Source organism: Cynoglossus semilaevis, chromosome 20 (genome assembly GCF_000523025.1).
Source record: "Cynoglossus semilaevis isolate Cse_v1.0 chromosome 20, Cse_v1.0, whole genome shotgun sequence".
Classification (NCBI taxonomy): Eukaryota; Metazoa; Chordata; class Actinopteri; order Pleuronectiformes; family Cynoglossidae; genus Cynoglossus; species Cynoglossus semilaevis.
The window spans coordinates 708,521-729,954 of record NC_024326.1 but is presented as its reverse complement, the minus strand read 5'-3'; the positions used below and the strand labels follow the sequence as shown (position 1 = coordinate 729,954).

At 40.7% G+C, this 21,434-nt stretch overlaps 2 protein-coding genes across 2 annotated transcripts; both read right to left on the bottom strand.

The window, feature by feature from the left end:
* Nucleotides 1-14,921: 14,921 nt before the first annotated feature.
* On the bottom strand, nt 14,922-15,744 carry insl3 (insulin-like 3 (Leydig cell)). The gene is made up of 2 exons (XM_008333695.3): nt 15,430-15,744; nt 14,922-15,335 (listed from the first exon to the last, which is right to left on the bottom strand). Exons 1-2 carry the CDS (start codon nt 15,620-15,622, stop codon nt 15,133-15,135), a joined length of 396 nt encoding a protein of 131 aa, XP_008331917.1. The 5' UTR covers nt 15,623-15,744; the 3' UTR covers nt 14,922-15,132.
* Nucleotides 15,745-16,695: 951 nt separating this feature from the next.
* Nucleotides 16,696-21,358, bottom strand: LOC103395870 (potassium voltage-gated channel subfamily V member 2). The gene is made up of 4 exons (XM_008333696.3): nt 19,849-21,358; nt 19,108-19,741; nt 18,704-18,829; nt 16,696-17,826 (listed from the first exon to the last, which is right to left on the bottom strand). Exons 1-4 carry the CDS (start codon nt 20,370-20,372, stop codon nt 17,509-17,511), a joined length of 1,602 nt encoding a protein of 533 aa, XP_008331918.1. The 5' UTR covers nt 20,373-21,358; the 3' UTR covers nt 16,696-17,508.
* Between the last annotated feature and the right edge of the window lie 76 nt (nt 21,359-21,434).

The window sequence follows — 21,434 nt, the reverse complement described above, 5'->3', positions numbered from 1 at the left end:
ACAGAGAACAGGGCTCTCCCGGTCTCTGCACTCTCCTCTCACATCCACGGGAAAACACACTCACTTTTTTTTTTTTTTTTTTTGAAACCAGATCCTTAAAGCAATACACAGACTGTTCCATCTTTTTTAGCGTCTCCTCCACCTGTTTGTGCCGTCGTATGTAAAACCCTCCCTAATGTTTATTCTATTTAATTTCTCTTTTTTTTGTTCCGTGAGGTCTGCAGTGAAATCTCATTTCCATCACAGTGTGTCATGAAATTAAGTACAGGAGGGGCGTTAAATGTGATTTAATGGAGGGGCGATCGATACAATTTGGACTTTTATCTGTTCAGGGCCATCAAATATAATCGGCCACGGTGCTGCGGGCTCTCCAGATGAAGAAGAACGACCAGAAGAAGAAGACGAAGAGTAGGAGGGGAAAAAATGCTGATGGGAGCTGTGACAAATCAAGAAAAGCACCAGAGGGCGGTTTTATGACCTTGTGTGTCTGTGTGTGTGTGTGTGTGTGTGCGTGCAAGATCTGAAAACACACACTCCTCTCCACCTTCTCCTCCCACCCCACTTCCTCCTCCTCTCCCCCTCCCTCCTCTGAATTGATGCGGGGATTCCTGATGCTATTTTTAGCCCACTGGTCGTGGAGAGCCATGCGTGGGTGGAGAAGAGAGAGAGAGAGAGAGAGAGAGCAGCAGGAGGAGGAGGAGGATGAAGAGAAAGAGATGGAAGAGAGGAGAGGAGAAAGAGGAGCGCAGGCAGGAGGTGGAAAGATGGAGGGATGAAGGGACAGATGAAAGGATGGAGAGGGGGTGTTCCCACATCCAACATTCAGACGAGAGCTGCAGCACAAACACCAGGCTCCACACTGCTGCATGTGTGTGTGTGTGTGTGTGTGTGTGTGTGTGTGTGAGGGGCTTAGAATCGTGACCAGACAGCCGGGGGGAGTGGAAAAAGGAGCGGCGTGTCATTGTCTCCACACAGGACGGTACAGCTTTCTTTGATTTTCCGCCTGATGTTTTTGTCGTACTGTATTTTGAACCTGATCTTTACAGTAAACGACGGAGGTGAAAACATTTGGATCTAATGTGTGTGAAAAATGAGAGGATCTCAGATCAGGGAGAGAATTTATAAAATGGTAAAACAAAAACAAAATAAAAATATATATTTATGTACATATACAGTATATATTGTCATTATGGGCAAAGGCAGAGAAACACAGAACCAATAATAAGTAGTTTAATTTGGAATGAATCATTCATATAATTATGATGTTCATACTGTAGTGTAGATTTGAGTCGTGACCAGTTTGTGGTTGCTGTTGTCGGTCTTTGTGAGGAGCCGTGGGTTTTTTCATATGGAGCCGTGTTTGGTTGAGGGACTGGACGGTCTTCTCCATCTCAGTACTCCTCACGTCCCACTGTCCGTGTTTCTGTCCGTCTCCTATAAAACGGCGTGGATGTGGTGGCTGTGCCCTCACGATCACACACTCTCATGATGACTGTGGCGCAGCTCTCTGTCTCTACACTCTGTCAAATGACAGGTTCCTCATCATGGTGCATTCTAATGCAGTCAAATGGATTAGAAGTCGGTAAAAATTTACAAGCAAGAATTCCTTGAAGGATCAGTGTTGAGCCACAGACCTCTGCCTACAGACACAGATCCACCGTCTATACATCAGACAGGAGTGCTCACACCTGTAGTTTATAACCTGCTGAATAAGGAATCTCTTAAGATCCTACTAACTTGATTGGAGTTTTTACTTTTTTCTATTTTTAACATACAAATTGAAAAATCCCAGAGCAGATTCCTAATCCCACGGCCTGTAGTCTGGGACAGAGTCTCCTCCTCTGTATCCGTGAATAACTTTTCTCTTCTTTCTTTTCCTTCAGTATGAAGGGATTATTCTCTAATCCTGTTATATCTGATATCCCTTTTCCAGGACATTGTGTGCGTTGATGTTTTGCGAGCGTCTTTAAACTCACACCGACCGCAGCCCGACAGCTTTACATTTCTGTGTGACAAATTAAGTCGTATAATTAGCCGTACAGATTAAATCCACGCAGGGGGGAAGTAGAGGGAGGCCTGGCATATGGGGAGAGTTTTATTAGATATCACCGGCAGATTATTTTTAGTTCCTGCTGGCATCCGGGGTTTCCGGGAACATGGATGGCAGGTTTCCCCGTCACCTGCGGGTCACTCCACGGGGGGAAAAACCTGGGCTTTGCCTATAGGGAGGGTGGAAGACAAAAACAGGCACCAGCCGCGACCCACTCAGCTAACTCCATTATTCATCAGTCATGTTTAGTTATTCCTAAACATGGAATTACTATAAAAAAACAGCCCTAAACTGCTGCACTGTGAATAAGCATTTTAGAAAAACACAGTGGTGACACGTCTACAGCTGAGTGTGTAACAGTTTCATGGAATGAACGACACACCAGGTGTTTGATCTTGGTCTGGATGCTGATGTGTCCCTGGGTAAGCCGTCTCATACCTATGTTTTTAGGCTAAAAGTGCAGCTGGATGTCATCTGTGTATTTAAAGGTCCAAATATACTAGAAAGTGCAGCTGGATGTCAACTGTGTATTTAAAGGTCCAAATATACTAATACTCTCCTCCTCACGTGTGTACGGTCGCTGCTCTTGCGTCATTTTCACAACTGCTCACGCTTCAAGTTCAAGGCTTGAATTTGAATCGCTCGTGTGCTTTAACTGAAACACTTTGATGTGTTTCTATAAAATAAACAATAATGACGCCCTCAAACCTAAGAATAAAAGATGTTTCCATTTCTGACGACAGAGTGGAGGCGAAAGCTAAAATGAGAAAATACAAACAAAGTTATTTGGTAATAAAAGTTGAAAAATAGACCAGGGTTGAAAATGTTAAAAAAGGAAAGAGATTGAAGGGAGGTGGAAGTGGAAGTTGTGGGGGTGGTTTGAGGAGACACTGACTGACTGACTGACTGACTGACTGACTGACTGACTGTGTGTGTGACTGAAGGAGAACTGGAGCAGGTGATCAGGCGAAATTCAGATGTTCTGGATGATAGTGTTGTCTTTTGTCCTAATGAAAAAGAAAAGAATCAGATGTTATCTGTCTGCTGGAAACCCTGCACCTCGTCCTGTCCTCTGTCCGTCCCTCTGTCTTTGTAGGGGAGAAAAGTCTCTCTCTCCATACTTGAAGGCACAACGGAAAATGCACAACAGGGGACGAGCTTTGTCCCTGCTCGTGACCAAAGTGTCTTTGAGACGTGGAGAGGCATCATGTCCAACTTTACTGGCTGGTGGTCCTGGATGTCTGGACTCGCCGTCCCTCCCTCCCCCCCTCCCTCCCTCTGCTCTCGTCTCAACTTCTTATCAGCCTGTCAACCGGGCGTCCGTCCTCTCCGACTGTCTCCTTCTCTCCTGTGTCGTGACATATTTGAGCCGACCTCCATTTTCCTGGGCATCGTCACGTCTTTGTCTCCGCACTGTGACCCGGGAGCGTCAACCACACCCAGGAGCAATTTTTCACGAAACGTATCGATGCCTCCGCTCGTGAAATTGTGGCTAATTTAAAACGGAGCTGGAAGAGGGAGCACTGATGGTGTCACACTCATAATTAAGCATTTAAAGCGAATTCAATTTGAGAGCATTAAACAAAGTGCCCTGAATGTTCCAGATTATAACTCTGAAGAAGACTGTTATCTTCAGGCTCTGCTGTTCCAACCTCAGAGTGACACAGTAATATTTAGCCGTTAGCTTTGTTGGATGAATATTTCTCTCTTTTTTATTTCATCATGTGCAGACTTCTTTCTTTATCAGTCAAACTTTTTTTTTCATCATCTTCAAATGCAGTGTAATAAAAAGAAATCAGTCCTTTTTTTACCGTATGGATTCCTGCAACTACAACAACAACAACAACAACAACAACAACAACAACAACATGCTGCAGCTGAGATCAGAGCAGGTGAAACAGTGGCTCACAGTCGAACAGACACGGAGCCTTGCTGTTAAAAAAAAAGGAAAAAAAATAGGCTGGAGGAAGGACGTCGTGCTGCAGGACTGAACAAAACTGGTATTAACCACAGTCAGTCCCACGACAGACCAATTTTAGCCCTGTGACTCACTTCTGGGTCACAACCCAATATTTTAGAAACAACGTTGTGGATGATTAAAGTGCAGACTGATGTATGTCGGGGGCTTCCGTTCTGTGTTGGTGAAGGACCGGCCAGATGTGGTTGCCATCCATCAGCCTCCAACATCTCGTACGTGTCACTAACGGCTCCCGCCGGAGCTGCTTCTCTGTAAAATGTGTCATATTATTGTTCTAATTTCTTTCTCCTCCCTGGGGAGCAGAATATGATTTCACAGAACATTAAGTGGATGGGATTTAAGGGAATAGCTGAGAGACTGGGGCCGGTGGTGCCGGTGGTGGAGAGCGGCGGTGATCTGGCCTAATTAAGCCCTCTCCCCGTCTTCCTCCCTCTTCTCTGACTTCACTCCCCACCAATTTCCCTGCCAGCAGCCCCTGCCCAGTGCTGGTTGATAGGCTGGTGACTTTCACTGTGGAGTGTGAAGGACGAAGAAGTATTCCTTAAATCATAATCCTCCTAACTGTGAGAGAAAAGAGATTAGATTGGCAGTGAGCTGAGCAGCCGAGCAGGGACAGACGTCAGCGTCTACACTCTCTCCTACCTCATATATGTAGATCATTAAAAAAAATTAAAAATAAATGTATGGAGAGAGCAGATGTAGATGTTATAGAGCAGTGATGTTGTTCTTCTGCTTTCTTTTCCATTGAATCTTTGATATAAGAGAGATGTTTATTAATGAAAAAATAAAATAAATAAATACATTTTTACATAAAAATTTATTTTAATTTATTTGAAAATAAAATGTTTGTTTTTTTCCTTTTTTTAATGAGCAGTATTTCCCAGTGCTTCACCATGTTACCATTCACTTCAACGGGCTGAAAGCCTGTTCATTTACAGAAACCCACGTCTCTTCATTGATCTCCATTCTGACTGTGTCCTCGTAAACCTTTGGTTTCCTCCACATCTACAGCTACAGTGGTCATACATGGATAAAAGCTCTCAAACTCATGTCCCACAAACCTCGGCCTAAATACAAATGAGTGTGCGTGTTGGCCACACTGTCGTGAAGCCACAGTGGAGGTTAAGGCCAAGAGGGGGGACATGGCTGAAAAAACAGGGGAAGGAGTCCTGCAGCTATAACACATGCCACCTCCTGTACATCAGGCGCAGGGCTGATCAGGGTGATTGATAGCCGTGCCAGGACAACATCTCGTCAGGGGCCCAGTAGACGAGGGTATCTGGCAGAGCGGTGATGGACGAGTCCGTAGACACTACATAAAAATCGAAGGCGGCATATATAACACATTCCCAGCTCTCTTTCTTAACCTGTAATGTATAGTGATAGACATTTGTTTTGCAGTCCATTGTCGTGGACAGTGATGGATGTTAAAAAGAAAGAGAGAGAAGGGGGGACATGAAAAACAGGAGGTGAGGGAAGGGGGGTGCGGCTGTGTGCGTGTGTGTCGTGTGTGTGTGTTTAGATACGCTGCTCATGGTCCGATACTGAGGAAAGTCTCAGCTGAATTTTAGATGTTTTTTTTTTTTGTATCCCTTCAGAGACACAGGAGCATCTGTATGAACCCCAGGAAAACAGCTGTGTTCTGTCGACTCCTCAGCTGTGGCCTCGTTCAACTTCTGCTGATGAGACAGATATTAATTCATTTATCCACAGAGTGGCAACAAACTTCTATTACCGCTGATGTATAATGATGCACATTAAATTAAATTACATCTTCATCGTCTGAAGAAACATGTATATTTTTAAAATATAGACTATCTTTTAACAGATTTTTTTTACAGAAAATTCTGTTTTGACCTGATACTAAACTGAATATTTGTGTTACCCAAGTAGTCATGATCAAATAATATTCTTAAATACTCCCCCCTGGACACTGCTCCTGTGTCATGGAAGGTTGAAATGTTTTGTTGTGTACAGGTCTGAATTATATATTATATCAATGTACATATATATGTGTGTATATATATACACATATATTTGTGCGTGTGTGTGTATGTATGTATGTATATATATATGTTTATATATATACAGGGTGGCACTGCAGTAGTACAGCAGTACAGTAGTACAGTGGTACAGTAGTACAGTAGTACAGTGGTACAGTGGTACTGTAGTACAGTAGTACAGTAGTACAGTAGTACCGTAGTACTGTAGTACAGTAGTACAGTAGTACAGTGGTACAGTGGTACAGTAGTACAGTAGTACAGTAGTACTGTAGTACTGTAGTACAGTAGTACAGTAGTACAGTGGTACAGTAGTACAGTAGTACAGTAGTACAGTGCTCACAGGTTGCAGTAAGTATTTGTGGTACAGCTCGGTGTTTTCCCCCAGTCGCTGCAGACTCACACACAGGTATGTGAACACAACAACAACAGCAGCTGCAGCAGAGACCACCTGGGTGAGTGTTGCTCCATCAAATTCACTTGTCTCCATCAGTCTCCCAGTAGTTGATGAATATTAGATGGGAGCAGCAGAGGAGGCCTTCCCTCGCCCTCCGCCCTCCCCCCCTGCCCCACTCCCCTGAGTGAGCAGCCTGGGCTGCATGATCAGCAGTGAGGCGCTGCCCACTGAGACCAAACCACGGCTCCATCATCATCCTCAGGGAACTGCAGTGGGTTCCAGGGCCTAGATTTATTTTTTTATATTCATGTCTAAGATGGAAAAAGAAAGAGAGATACTCTCTGTGCCAGCGATTTTACACACGTTTGCATGAATAAGGCATGGACTCTGTCGTCATCATCCGCCCGCCACTGTAAAAACACCTGCAGTTGTAGTGTAGGATTACTCTTTATATGAATCAACGAGAGAGGAGATCCAAATAGTTAGAGACACAAGAACAGATTTCTCCATCGTAAAGACAAAAAACAAGGAAGAGTTAGTGGTCAGCAGGGGTCGCTATAAACACAAAGCTGCATGTTTTGATACAAATATACGAATTGTATTCCTGAAAACCTAGCCACAACATTCCTGTCTCCTTAATGAAGTGCAGTTTTGAGGTTTTTATTTTTACTTCATTTATGTTCTTGTAGACCTCTTCCCTGGGATGGCTGTGGGCTGATCCCACCCCTCCACTTTACTTCTTCACTTCCAGTAGCTGAAACCCACCTTTTAAGGAGAATTCAGTTTTTTAAGGTGGAGGAAAATGGACGAACCTTTAACGTTGAGTTCACCTGCGGAAAGTTCACCACAGACTAACTTCGATAGATTGTCTTTGTGTACAATCTGCTAATATAATGATATATTGATGTCTCCACCGTCTGAAAATATTGTTCTAATTTAAATACCATATTTAAATAGAGATATTCTTGGATTATATTCAAGAACTTCAGTGTAAATGCCTGGCACAGGAGCGGCCTCTGTGTGTGTGTGTGTGTGTGTGTGTGTGTGTGTGTGTGTGTGTGTGTGCGCGCTCATGTTATAATCCTGGAAACAGCATTGCCAGTCTTCAGTCAAGGTTTTCTTTGGAGGGACTCCAGCTGAATTAATGACTAATGGCAGGAGCTAAGTTAATGTCCTTGTAACATTTGTATTATTTCACAAGGGCAGATTTATGAATGGATTATATTCTCTCTATTGCCTTCGTGTGTGTTGTAATGAGTGTGCGTCTGTGCCAAGCAAGTCCATGTGCGTACTCCATCATGCCTATGTAATGAATCACTGATACTCTATCCTAACAGCTGCAATGGCTGAGCAGCCAGGTACATTACCAGTCTAAATCCTGTAAAGCCCCAAAGCTGGTGACAGGGCCACCAGTGGGTCAGTGGTACAGTAGCCCATGGAAAATGCATTAACTAATAGGAGAGACAACCTCGTGCAATACCGATACAACGACGTTAGCACACCGGTCGCCTCTTGGGTTTACCTTTACATGATGACCTGAGCTGAAATGTTGAGAAATGATTTGATGACCCTGTCATCTCGCAAATCCATTTTTTAAACCCTGAACTCGGGGAAAACCGGTTAAACTGCAAAGACCAAAAGTCTCTTAGATGCTACATTATTACAAGTTGGTTAATTCTAGGCATCTTTTAAAAGAGTTTTTTTTTCTTTAAATTCTTAAAGAAAAATGTGTCTTTGTCATCCCTTACTTATACCAATTTACTTCAGTGGAAGGTAGTAGACACGAGCTGTTATTTTGAAAGTAGCTATAATGTGTGAGAACGTGACAATTAGCATTTAAATTTGGCTAAAATCTCCATTTCTCCTTTACGTTTCGTGCGGTTGAGGACTCAGAGTGCAGGAACCGGATGAGACCCTGAATTTGACCCCACGTTTTTAACGTGCTAAATAAATGAAAAAGACATGAAACTGAAGGAAAGAAGGAAGTCTGATACTTCAAACTCATTAACATGGCGTTGGTCAGGCCCCAAACATCACCTGGGCTAATTCGGGAAGAGAAATACACTTGCTGCTGATGGAGCTCCCGCATTGAGTATTGATGAGCACGACGGGATAGGATGACAGCACAAAGTGAAACCGGAGAGTCGCCGCAGAACGAGGCAGGCGGAGAGGAAAGGAGGCAGAGTCGGTGTGATTTAGGGTTTTAACATTATCACTTAACAAGACAGGTTTGGCACTGAGCCCCGGTGTCGAGGCCAAGAGGGGAAGCAGGTGGTGAAAGGAGAGAAGGAAAGAGGGAAGGAAAACCGAATGAAAACGGTGAAAAATGTTACTCCTCTTAGGCAAACGTGTCTCTTTTGTACAGAGGAGAGTGACAGTATAAAGCAAAAGAGGATGAGAGATGGATGAAGTGGGGAAGAGGAGAGTGGACACCTACACAGAGGAGTGAGGGTGCAGGTAAAGAGGAGCAGGAGTGGAAAGGCCAGAAGAGATAAAAATGAAACAATGCTACTGTTGGCTGTGCTTTGGAAGAGAACTGTGTCTGTGTCGTGTGTGTGTGTGGAGTTCTTTCACTGTTGATTTTTTTGATGGAATTGCTTGATTCGTTGTTTGAGGTGTTTGATTTTTGGAAACTACACTCTGTAATACTTATACTGCTGCAAATACTCTGTGTACAAACTGTATTTTCAGCTTAGGTTTTAATAGCAGCCTGACAGAATGATCATTTGATGCAAAGACAAGTGATTCCTGCACAAGGTTAAACTAAAGGGTGGGTTCTATTCAGAAAAGTCAAACGAATGACTCAAATAAGCAGGAATTGTTTTCTAAAAGATCACACAAGTGCTGCATTAATATCTTTTTAATGATGCTAATTTTGTAACAAATTAAATCAATAAGACTATGGTCAGAAGGTGAGTGCAAACACCTCACGACAGATACATCACACTGAACAGTTCATCCACTAATTAAAAGAAGTTAAATCTACTGCAGGTTAAAAGTTTCAATCAATCAATCAATGTTCTTTAGATGTAATGATTTTGTCAATTACAAAAACATTAGGAGAGAAAACAAAAACGTCACTGAGGTAATAAAATGTCAGGATGAATGAGTGGAATTTAGCAGTAACTGCTGGAGTAAAAACATCACTGTCACCGTGTTTATAAGTAAAAAAAAAAACCATGTTCTTCATCCAAATGTGTTGTTTGGCTGATTTTAAATTGTGTGAAACTTCACTGACCAGCTGCAGCTGTGTTGACCTTTGCAGTAATGGAGAGTCCAACATGGTGGACTCACAGTATCTCTGTGGCATTTACTTTAATATGTTTCTGCTCTGCTGAGTGTAAGACAGCAGAGAGTTCCCTCCTTCATGTCTATTTAAACAGCAAACACAACATCAACCAGTCACCTTTCTTCATGGGGAGTTTTTTTTTTTATTTTTGTAAAATATGAAGTGTAAATATTTGCTGACTGTACTGTACTGCAGGAAAGTGACACCTTCAGCTTCCTCATTACCTGGCACGTCTGAATAAATCTCCTTTGGAGGCATATTTTTCACAGAGGGAGACAAAACTCTGACCTACGAACCTTCTGTCTCCAATGATGGAACCGTTTACTGGACGTGTGACAAAGATGCAGCTTTTTAATTTCCTAAAACACTGCTGTTCCTTACAGAGATCCTGCTGTTCTGCTTCCCTAAGCTCCAGTCACACACACACACACACATGCACACACTCCTTTTAAGTGTGTGTTTCCACTCCCGCGTTATTGATATACAGATATTTTGATGGATAGTTAAACTAACCAAACAGAGTTTAGATATTAATCAGTGACAACAAAAACACAACTTGGTGACTTTGGGTAAAGCCTAGAGGTCTGGAGACTGACGGCTGGATCTTTAACTGCACAGAAACACAGACTTCCTGATTATAAAAGGAAGTTGCTCGTTTAAATCACAAGAAAAGGAAGAGAGCTTTTAACCCAAAATCGTAGGATGTGGCAGCATACTTTCTCCTAATCACGGTGGATGATCTCCACAGACATGTTGGAACCGTTCATGTGCTGAATGCCCTTTCTGGGTTTCCCCAAGCAGGGCTTTCCTAAAAAGGTTATTTTCTCTTATCCAGATTTGGGATTTGAACTCTGTGGCTAGGAAATTACGGGCAATTTAGCGTTAAAGTGGTTTTTCCAGGAAGTTATTATGACTTATTTCAACCTACTGTAGGGTTTCTGGCCAGAGTAACCTACTGCAGCAGTTGTAGTGGCCCTAATGTAGTTTATCCTTTTATCTGGGATTTTTAAACAAAACTTTAAATATTACTGATGGGAAAATTTGACTAAATTCCAGTTTATTTAGTAAATGCAAAAACTGGGCGGGGGGAGAGTGAGCTGAGAATATAGGATAATTGTGCAATAAACTGTGCAATTATCCAAGTATATGATAGTATATATAATGTAATTAGTTTTCTTCCACTATAATTTATAACACCTCATAAAGATTGCAAGAAGATTGCAATTTCTTAAAAAATTAACAGCACTTTAAGAATAATAGTTGTCTTTTTTTTTAAGTGTTGTCACTGCACGGCTGAAATGCAGACGTCTGCAAACGCTGCTTTTTGCACGTGTCTGCATATTTGCAGATTTAAAAAAGAAGAAAGAGACCGTTCACCTAAATCAAACAGACTATGCAGCTTCATATTTTTGGGCGGGAGGGGTTGAGGTATTTGCAGTATAAAACAGTCCAAGTGCTAAATATAGAGACTGTAAAGATGACAGGTTGATCAGAGCACACAGAGAAACTGCAGAGCTCTTTAGAAGTTCTCTCTTCTTCTTCTTCCTGTTCCCAGAGGGGCGGCATCTGAGCACACAGGGTTGTCACATGCACCAAAACCCTGGCTGCTCATTGGCTGACACACTGATATGGACTAATAATGTTTGATATCGTTCACTGCATGAACACTGTCAGAGTAGTAATTTCCCTAGTTCAATGTTTAATTTTATAATTGAACTATTCAACTAATTTATTTATTTAATTTTTCTTCTGTTATTTTCATTCAAAAAATCTTCTTCTTCTTGTTATTATTCTAATTGAATTGTGCAACTTATCTTTGAATTTTTTTTTAAATTTTCTTCCACCTTCATCAAACTTCATCGGTTTTCACAACAGCTTCCATTTATTTTTAATGCAATACTGCCACCTATTGGTTTTGTTTTTCAACAGCACGGTAAATGTATCCCGGCAATATTTTTCAAACGCTTTTTAAAAAGAAAATGCACACCGAGAATGCGAGTATTTTGTAGCCTAATTGAAATGTTTCTGAAATGTCTTCTTTTTGTTTTATTGTTTTAAATCCCCGTCTTTTGAGGAAAGGGCAGGGCAAGTTTGGATAATTAAGAGCCCAAGGGTGAAATCTGAGCCTCCACAGCCGACAGGTGCACAGTATTGACATGATTAATATTAATGTCATCAGTGAGTGTAATAATGCCACATGGTGTTATACAGCAATGATCACATTACTAGAGATTTTTAAATAGTATTTAAAGGTGTCTTTGTCAAGGCACTAAACTTTAAAATACCAAGTAACCTTTATTTAGATAAATTAGTAGGTTTTAATTCGCACATGCGCATTCGGTCAGAAGGCATGCTGGAATCTCCGTTTTGCAGAGTGCTGTTACACGAAAGTATTACCTTTTATTGTCGAGGTTTAAGCTCATTTATGGTTTGTTGTGCACTGTGGTAGTCGTATTTTTGGCGTACTCATACATAATATAATATACTATTATTATAATATATTAAGCAACTGTTCGTTCGAATGCCTCGATCAAATGTAACTCCATTATCTCTTTGGTCCGGTCCTACAGGTGCTTGACGTCAGATGCTGGCTACCACCGTTTATCTCCTCCAAAAGACTTTTAACGACAGTGTATTTTAATGCAAGCGGTCTTGGCTCACACTGGGCAAACTTTGTAAAGTAAAATAATAATTAGGTAGCTTCATGTTGTAGGTCATTGTTACAAACTTTGTAAAGTAAAATTGGCTTATTCACTTTTAACATGTAATATAATAAGGTAGCTTCATGTTGTAGGTCATTGTTTTTAATGTCACACACTATCTGTTCATACACAGGGAGCTGCTTGCTGTAAGGCCAAGCCAGTGCATGTGATGGTGGAGGTATAGGAATGAGGACGCGTTGACTGTCTTCATTGTGGATATCATCAGGGCGAGACGGTAGACTTGATGAGAGGGCCATGCAAGAATTGTGAGTATTTGTTGAGCATAAATATGTTTATGTTCAGGAAAACAGCCATGTGGAGCTGTACCATTTCTTTCCCCTTATAAAATAAAAACAAATGGTTAAGAACCTATTTTTGTGATTTCTGCTATCATTAACATTACCACAATGTATTGAGTAACATTTACATAAATGTAGTGAGTAAAACAAGTCAATACAACTAAGTAGCCTAGCTGGAAATATCATATAGTTTTACTTAAAATATATAGTTTAGTTGTTTTTTTAATTGGATTGAAATACATATATTCACAAATTACACACACACACACAAACTATAAATTCATACACCAAATATAATATATTTAATCGTGACACTTTCACAGAAAACACAGAGAGGCCTGAGAGCCCTTTCATTTACATGCAAATTGACACCCACCAGTCCTACCTCTCCCTCTTCATCTCTCCCTCCCTCTCTCTCCGTTTTTCCTGTCACTGCTCATAAATGTGTGTTTGCAGGGCTGCATCTTCTGTCCTGCGTCATCCACACACGTATATACACGTGCTGAAGTAAAAGATAAGAGGAGGAGAGTGGGGGTGTTTCTGGTTTCTGTTTTATCATTCACTTAATCATCTTTTCATTTGACCAAAGAGGAACGAGGAGAAGCCCATCAAAGAGGCCTTGTCTTGTCATCTCCCGTTGACCTGAATAATGATGGGCTGAAGCCTGGAAGTGTCCTCTGATCAAATTTCACTTCCAGTATCACATGGAGATAAAAGATCACTTGAGATGATGAAGTTGATTTGACCATAATTTGATGTGAGAGGCGCCGCGGGGAACTTGGTAAAAGCAGCTGAAATGACTGAACGTGTTACAGTAGAAGAGAACCGTGGACCACAGAGAGAGATGTGTTGTGGAAAATGGACAAGCCAAAATCAGATATCTGTCGCGATCTGCTGGTCATCGTGTGACACTGCATCCAGACGAACACAAAACCTGTATTGCAAACCATTATTTTCTACGTGTTGTTGTATTATTATTATTGCACTGATATCTTTCTTGAAGTCTCCGAGTCTCTTTCTATCCGTATGTATTCAGCAAACACTCATCCCCATTCTAAAATTAAGCCCATTTACCAATGAGTCTGTGTATAGACTGATTTTATTTCCCTTTAGGCCTTGTCGCGGACAGCAGCAGTACAGAGTAAATGACAATCAGCCTCACATTTGATTATCCGTCCAGACAATTAAAGCCTTCTCAGAGAAGAACTGGCAGAATCACAGAGATTATTTTGGAGTTGAATTTCTGAGCCACTGGTCTAAATCTGGTTTACTGCCACCCAGGAGAGCACCAGTGCTGTGAACTGCACTCACACTGTCACATTATTCAAGTGTGTCCACTTGCAATCACAGTTACAGTTTTACAGTCTGCACAAATGCTTGTAATGTGTTCATCCCACTAGTTTTAGCCTTAGATCTTCAGATTAACTGTGACTAAAGATAGTAACAGTGACTAGGGGCCAGTGTTCAGTTACAGTGCCCACATATTCTCTATACAGTAACTGCAGTTGGACCATATAATTCACCTACATGAGTTGACATTTGTCTTCTTTTGGCCCAAATACACTGTGGCTGTGGGCCAGATCTGTAATTAAACATCACTAAATGGCTGTAACCCTAAAATATGGACTGTCTCCGTTCACTCTAGTTCAGGTACTTAAATAGACATTTTAATGGTCCACAAAGACATTTTTCAGTGAGTCAAATATCCATTTATTATGACTGGTCAAGCCATAAGCTGTAATACTGTCATATTCAAAACAAATAAAATAAAATGCAATTTCCATTTTGGCATTAATTCAAATTAATACTTAACTCAATTTTTTTTTTTTAAATATAGGCATAAAAGACCAAAGAGAATCAAGGATTTCAGGAATTCAAAATTGGGACACATGTACATGTAAAGTGCCATCTTCACTCACAGTTTATCAGTGCACTGTTGGCATGGAGATAACTAGATATTCACACCTGCTGACCAAACTCAAAGACGCAGTGAAAGGAATAAAAACACCCTCTCGTGTGTTCATCTCACAGTCTGCATGTAGCCAGATGTGGACCATGAGCCGACACTGTTCACATTTTTTTAACTTCTCAAACACAACTTCTTATTCTTATTCCTTCTTTTCTCTCGTCATCTTCTAAGTCACCACATTTCCAACAAAGCTCATTAGATGACACTTAGATTACACGCTTGATTGCTATTGAAAAGTATGCAAAAAATGACCAACAAGTTGAAATAAGTGTGAAATAATTTATTAAATATCTATTTACTGTAGTTCTTGTCTAATCTATTGACTAATGCGTTGTGTTGACCAGAACACAGAACACAACTACTTTTTCATTATTTTATTTTTTTACCATTTTTAACTTTCTTTTAAACGTGCTGTCAAGTCACAGAGTCAACACATGAGTAAGTGAACCTAGCAGATCTGTATCAGCTCTCTCATGCTGCAGCCTTTTTCACAGCAAATATCAGATATTCTTCCAGAAGCACGGCGGATCCTAGGAGACACTGGGTACCAGTGAGGAACCAGGGACGGGACGTCTGCGTCCTCATCAGTCTCTGAAGAGAGTTGAATCATCTCTGATGCTCCTGCAGCTTCTTCTGTGGAGACCTCGTCCACTATGCAAAGGTGAAGGGTTTTTTTTTTATCTTTGCACAGTATAAAGTTATTTGTTACAAAAGGATCAAAAACAGTTTAATAAACTCTACTTACAGTTAGGAGTGAGCTGATATGGAGCCAGGTCTTTATCCAGGACACTTCTCCTCAGTCGTGAGTTCCCACAGGTTGAGACAGCCAGGCGCACCAGCTCTCTGCCACACATCTTGATGTCCTGTGTGTGAACCACACACACTGCAGCCCAGAGAATCAGTATCAGAGTCAGAGGCAAACGCTTGGCTGCAGACATGGTACGTTCAAGTCTCAACTTCACTGATGGTTTGACTGGAGATGTGGAGACTAGCAGGGGTAGTTGATGACTGATGGAGTGAACTTGACGGGTTTATATAGTCACTTCACGTTGCCCATGGTAGCAATTTTTTAAAAACTGCTGAGGCCACAGAACATCTGAAACATATTCAGCCTTGATGAGGAGAAAAGCATGTCCTGATCTAGACAGTGATGTCTGTCCTCAAGGACAAACTGTCTGTCAGATTCATAAAAGCAGGATCCTCAGGTTAATTATGTAGACTGTGTACAAAATATGAATAATACACGTAGAATATATGTACTTATGGTAAAGGTTTGTGCCTCAAAGATACTTCTACACATAGAGATTTCAAGCTTTTGTTTCCTAAATGAGAAAAATTATTTGAAAACACATTTCAGAAAAGCTTTTATGCAAAAAACAAACCCTTTCAAACAGAAGAAAGCCAACAAGCATTAGAATTATTTGTTTGTTTGTTTGTTTTCAGTTTTACATTTGACGTTTTCAGTTTTAGAATTGACGAAAATGTTTTCCTTGAGTGTGAGTCTCCTTATCTGGACACAGCCTGAGTGATGAAAACTCACAGAACAGAGTGCATCTGGAAAATGACATGTCAAGGATACTGACGTTATTGTTGGTTCTCATGGTTACATAAACAGGCCAGATATGATGCTTCTATGTCTGCGGTTGGCGTTCTAGCCTTCGGTGATGACATCACTGATCAGGCGCTTTACGTAGCAGTTGAATTACAAGATTTCTTTGAAGCTTGTTGTTTATTAGACTGTGATGTATTAGATTTTGCTTTATTTTTGTACCTCTTCAAAACAGAAAGTCTTCAAAACAGAATTTTCTGTGGAAGTTAAATACCTTTGTCTGCCTTTTGTCACTAATAAGAACTCAGGTGAAGGTGATTTTATTTTTTTGAGAAAGTCAAAACAGAATTTTCTGTGGAAGTTAATTTTTTAGACACAGTCTTGGACATTTCCACTATTACAGTCAGTAAAAAGCCAGTCAATTAGCGTGAACATCGTTGTAGACCTGATTGATCATTAGCAACATGCTCTTAAAACCCCATTAAAATGAATGGTACTGACATTTCTGCGTTCCGAAGGTCTTTCTCCAGCTAATGAAATTGGATGTATCGTTAAGGTTGCACGCAATCATTTCAGTTAAATTGTTCATTTCTTTTTTTATACTCTTAATCTGCCATCTGATTAATTTGCATGACTGACCTTCCCCTTAAGTCCCTTTAAACAGCACCTATTCCTGGCAAATCAGTGTTTAAGTCTTAAAAAGACAGGAAGGATAAGAGTTTAATTGATGGTGACGACACTACTTAACCACTGACACCAGGGCCATTACTTCCACGTAACTGCATTAAAGAGACACTGTCATCTATTAGAGGAGAGAGCACGTAATATGAACTTCTCTGTGAGATGAGACTGACACAGGAAAGAGAATAGGTTCAATCATTTTTCACTCACTCAGAACATTTATTAATATGTGATAAATGTACATTATTATAGGTTTTTAGGTTTGATTTTCAAGTGCATGTTTTGGATTGAATGATCACAACATAAAGTACAGGGACATTAGAAATTTGTAGATGCAACCAGATATTTTTTTTGTGGGGAAACAAACACATCTGTCCAGTGGAAGCATCTTATTTATGTGACAGTTGTCACACACTGCGTGTTTACACCAGCTATTAAACCGAGGCTTATAGATTATCTCAACTTGCTGCTGCCTCCATTTACCCACTCATCACGAAGAGTCTGCTTTGGAGGCAGAGTGGATCTGACAGTTTGTAGACGGATGGAGGATAAGGCCATTTGGGATGTGGGTTGTTCTAAACGCCGCTGCTTTACTCAGTTCTCCTTATCCTGACCAGTTTGTCTTCCACTGGGCAGTTGTTGGATCTCATCGTCTGATTCTACAGGCTGAGGATCAAAGCAACTGTCAAATTTACGTCTCAGGCGTTTTCTGAGCTGGAAGGTGCGCTCTGTGTTTGAGAATGTGTATTCCTGCTCCTTCAGTTTGGCATAGTAGTCAGAGAACTTGTTGAACAGGATGGAGATGGGCATGCCGTTGAGGATGATGCCAAAGGAGATGCAGCCGAATGCCACACAGCGGCCCAAATAGCCCACAGGTACAACATCTCCGTAGCCCACAGTAGAAATGCTGACCTAAAAAAGGGACACAAAGATGAATATGGACTTTTTTTACAGACACAGACTCATCTACAGTGGACTATAAAATCCAAGGCTCTGCAACACTTATCATGCAAACACTGCCTGGCAGTGAGTTAGACGCATTACCATGTATTAAAGAGGATTAGACCCATAGTTGACAGCTGCCAAAAGAGAAATACAAGAACAAGAGTTTTCAAATGAAAATGAAATCAAAAGAAACAGGCAGCCAATGTGAAGACCCTGTTTTGGAGGGAGTGTGATTTGGGTTTTTCCAGTTTTGGAGGGAGTGTGATTTGGGTTTTAGTTTGTGTTGGGTTGTTGTTTTGGTTTTTTTTTTAATATTTTTGTCTATTGACATCTCTATATTTTTTTTTAAATATTTTTGTCTATTGACATCTCTATATTGAGACACAACTAGTCCTAAAATTATTTTAACACAAATGTGTAATGTTTACTTTGTGGTAAAATGTTCGTTTAGTCTAAAATATCTCTGTTTTCTTAATAGAAACACTCAGTGTCCTGTGCACTTGTCTTAGTCTGGCCAGACAGCACAAATCCTGGAAGACTTAATTAAATCCTTGACACTCGGACTGCACCATGGTGCTTGATCATGCTGTCAAACACTGCTGCTTTTCTTCTGTCTCCTCAGCACAGCCAAGAGGAAGAGCTTACCAAGGTCCAAACCTTGTTAACTGATCAAGAATTTCAGTCGCAGCCAAAGAAGCTGGAGAGACAGTTTATTGCTCGCTTTAGCTTCAGTACAAATTGCTTTCCTGTTAGTTTGCATTCAAGGTAAACCTATTCTGTGTCCAAATGGACAAATGGAGAATCCTACTTACCGCAGCCCACCACCTTTTAGAATCCTACTTACCGCAGCCCACCACCAGGCATCTGGGATGCTGCTGAATGGCGTCCCGGGCTGATCCACCTCAACGGAGTGCATCAATGCAGAGAAGGTGAAGATGCCCATGGCGATGAAGAGAAACAAACAGCATACCTGAAGAAGACAAAAGACTACAATAAAATCAACAATCAAAGAATTAGGTAATAATTTATGGGTTTGGCTTCACTTATAAGTTTTTTTATCTGCCAATTTCCAGAGTAGCAGTCTTGCCAATACCTTAATGTTTTCTCATGAAAGAAACATTCAAAAAACCTGAATGACCACTAGAAGGAATTTTAGATAAATATACACTAACTAGATTCTCACTCATAATTACACAAATAATGTTTATAAAACAGAATACTGTGAATCTGTTCAACGTTTGTCCCCACCTGTTCAGAACACTGGCGAATGGTGAAACCAAACGCCCTCATGCCAGTAGAATGTCGGGCAAGCTTCAGGATACGGAAAATACGCATTAGCTTGATAACTTTGAGGACTTTGCTGACTTTGCTGACCCTCGACATAGCCTTCAAATCTTCCTGTGCACTCAGGTTCTCAGTGTCTATGACAAATGCTTCAAAGATGAGCTGGATGAAGTAGGGCATCACAGCCACTATGTCCACAAAGTTGAGGGTGCTCTTTAAAAAACATTTAATGTTAGAGGTGGTCAGTAATCGCAGAAAGTACTCAAAGGTGAAGAAAAGGATGGAGCTGATCTCCACCCATTCCATGTAGGTTTTGCCAGCGACTTTGTACTGCCTGAGTTCTTGCACTGTGTTCATTGTCATTGCAACAATAGAAATAAGAACAAAGAGACTCGAGAACACAGCAAAGGCCTTGGCTGACACTGAAGAATAAGGGTTCTCCATCAGGTCCCAAAGGGCTTTTCGAAAGTGTCCCAGAAACATGGTCTTGTAAGCACTGTCATCCTGGTGAGGTTTAATCTCATCAATCAGCTCCTTGTTGACCTTGAGGTGATCTCTGATGTCATCTAGTTTCTCCTCATATAAAATACGACAACACCTGAGGCCACAGAAAAGAGAGAATTAAGAGCTTCTCGTATATTTAATACAAATAGTGACAGCCCTAAACATAAACAGCACACACAGTGAGTACATAATCAAGCACACCTTGGACTGTCCCTTAGATTCAGCCCCCAGAATGACATCTCCTCCTCGAAGTTGACAGGGCAGAGACTGTCCATCACCCACAGAACATTACTGCAGTAAAAGTGAAATATGTAATGGAAAAACATAGGGTCCCTGTCAAAAAAGAACTCATTGTTTATGACATTATAGTCATCGCAGAGCGTCAGACGCTTGACTGGATTATCACACAGGGCAAGGACACCAATCCTGGTTTTTGGGTGACGCAGAGCCAGATGTTTTGGAATATGAAATACTTTTCCACCAACATTTACACTGACGATGTTTGGAAGTCTTGGCTTTGGCGGGCTGTGATCTTCTTGTTTCTCATCAGGAGCATCCAGGTTGTCCATAGAAGTCCATGGTTTGACTGAGCTATCCTGTGAAAAAGGGAACTCACGTTGGTCTTCCTCATGGCTTTGTGAAAAACTAACTTCCCGTTTTATGGATGCAAAAAGACTGGAACGTCGCTTCTTTAAAACTTTCAACTTCGGCCTCACAGTCTCCATTGTGGCAGCTTTTTGGTGTCCAAAACATAGAGTAGTTTTGTTCTATTCTGCGGTAGGTTCTGACTAAATTAGTAAAAAAAAAAAAAAAAAGAAGAAGAAGAAGTAGAAGAATCCACCAGGTATTTATTCAAACAACACTTTCAGAGAAACCATCTGCTTTCATGTTGAAATCCAGATAAAGTAAGTACTGCTGTGCTTTCCTCAGAGCATGTGAGATCAACTGCATGTGTTACCGCCTCAGCTTTGCACTGATTCTCTAATCCTATTGATGTTCTTTCTGTCCAAACGCAAGTTAAAAATACTGTTCACAAGGATTAGTGTTGTGATTTAAGGCTTTGGGCTCTGAGCAAGAAGGAAAGGCAGCAGGAGGATTGTGTTAGCTGCAATGAATCAGTAACAAGGCTGTAGATTTATTTTTTTAATCCAGAACTTCATAGTGAATGTTCAGGTAGATTTGAAGGGATCATTGCAATATTTTTTTTACAGTGGAACCTTAGGTTGTGATGTCAAATGTCTTCTTCTTTTTTTTTTTTTTACAACCACTATGAAAGTGTGTATGATCTTGAAACAAGCTTCTTGTCCAAGCTTAAACTAATTATATTAGACAGTTCAATTTCGTAAAATCCATCCTTGTTACAATGAAAAGGGTCTAATCTATGTTTAAAATGAATTGTACAACTAAATCTAATTTTTATCCCAATACAGATACAGTTTTTCTTGCCTTATAAGTTCCAAATAAATGCAGCACTAAGTTGCAAAACAGAAGTAAAATTAGGCATAAAATTTAAAATATAGACACTTGTAGGAAAAGGTACCAAATACTCAAATACACAAATTTAAACCTGCATCATATTTAAAAAACATTTTTAATGGTACCTAAAGACAACTACCTAAAAATCAGAAACAACAAACAGGCACAAACGAGTTAGTACGGTCCAAATAATTACCTCTCCCTCCTCCATCTTGAAGTGATGGTAGTGTCCAATCTACCGGAAACGGAAGTGTATTTTACAAAAAATATTGTGTAAATATAATAATTTTTGTGAAGACACGTTGTGATTC

What these genes read in the sequence shown, in the direction of transcription:
- insl3 (XM_008333695.3), bottom strand. Translation starts at nt 15,622, where the DNA reads ATGTCTGCAGCCAAGCGTTTGCCTCTGACTCTGATACTGATTCTCTGG. An exon ending in ATATCAGCTCACTCCTAACT is followed by an intron (nt 15,336 to 15,429) that starts GTAAGTAGAGTT and finishes ACCTTTGCATAG; the next exon opens with TGGACGAGGTCTCCACAGAA.
- LOC103395870 (XM_008333696.3), bottom strand. Translation starts at nt 20,372, where the DNA reads ATGGAGACTGTGAGGCCGAAGTTGAAAGTTTTAAAGAAGCGACGTTCC. An exon ending in AATCTAAGGGACAGTCCAAG is followed by an intron (nt 19,742 to 19,848) that starts GTGTGCTTGATT and finishes CTGTGGCCTCAG; the next exon opens with GTGTTGTCGTATTTTATATG. An exon ending in ATGCCTGGTGGTGGGCTGCG is followed by an intron (nt 17,827 to 18,703) that starts GTAAGTAGGATT and finishes TCCCTTTTTTAG; the next exon opens with GTCAGCATTTCTACTGTGGG.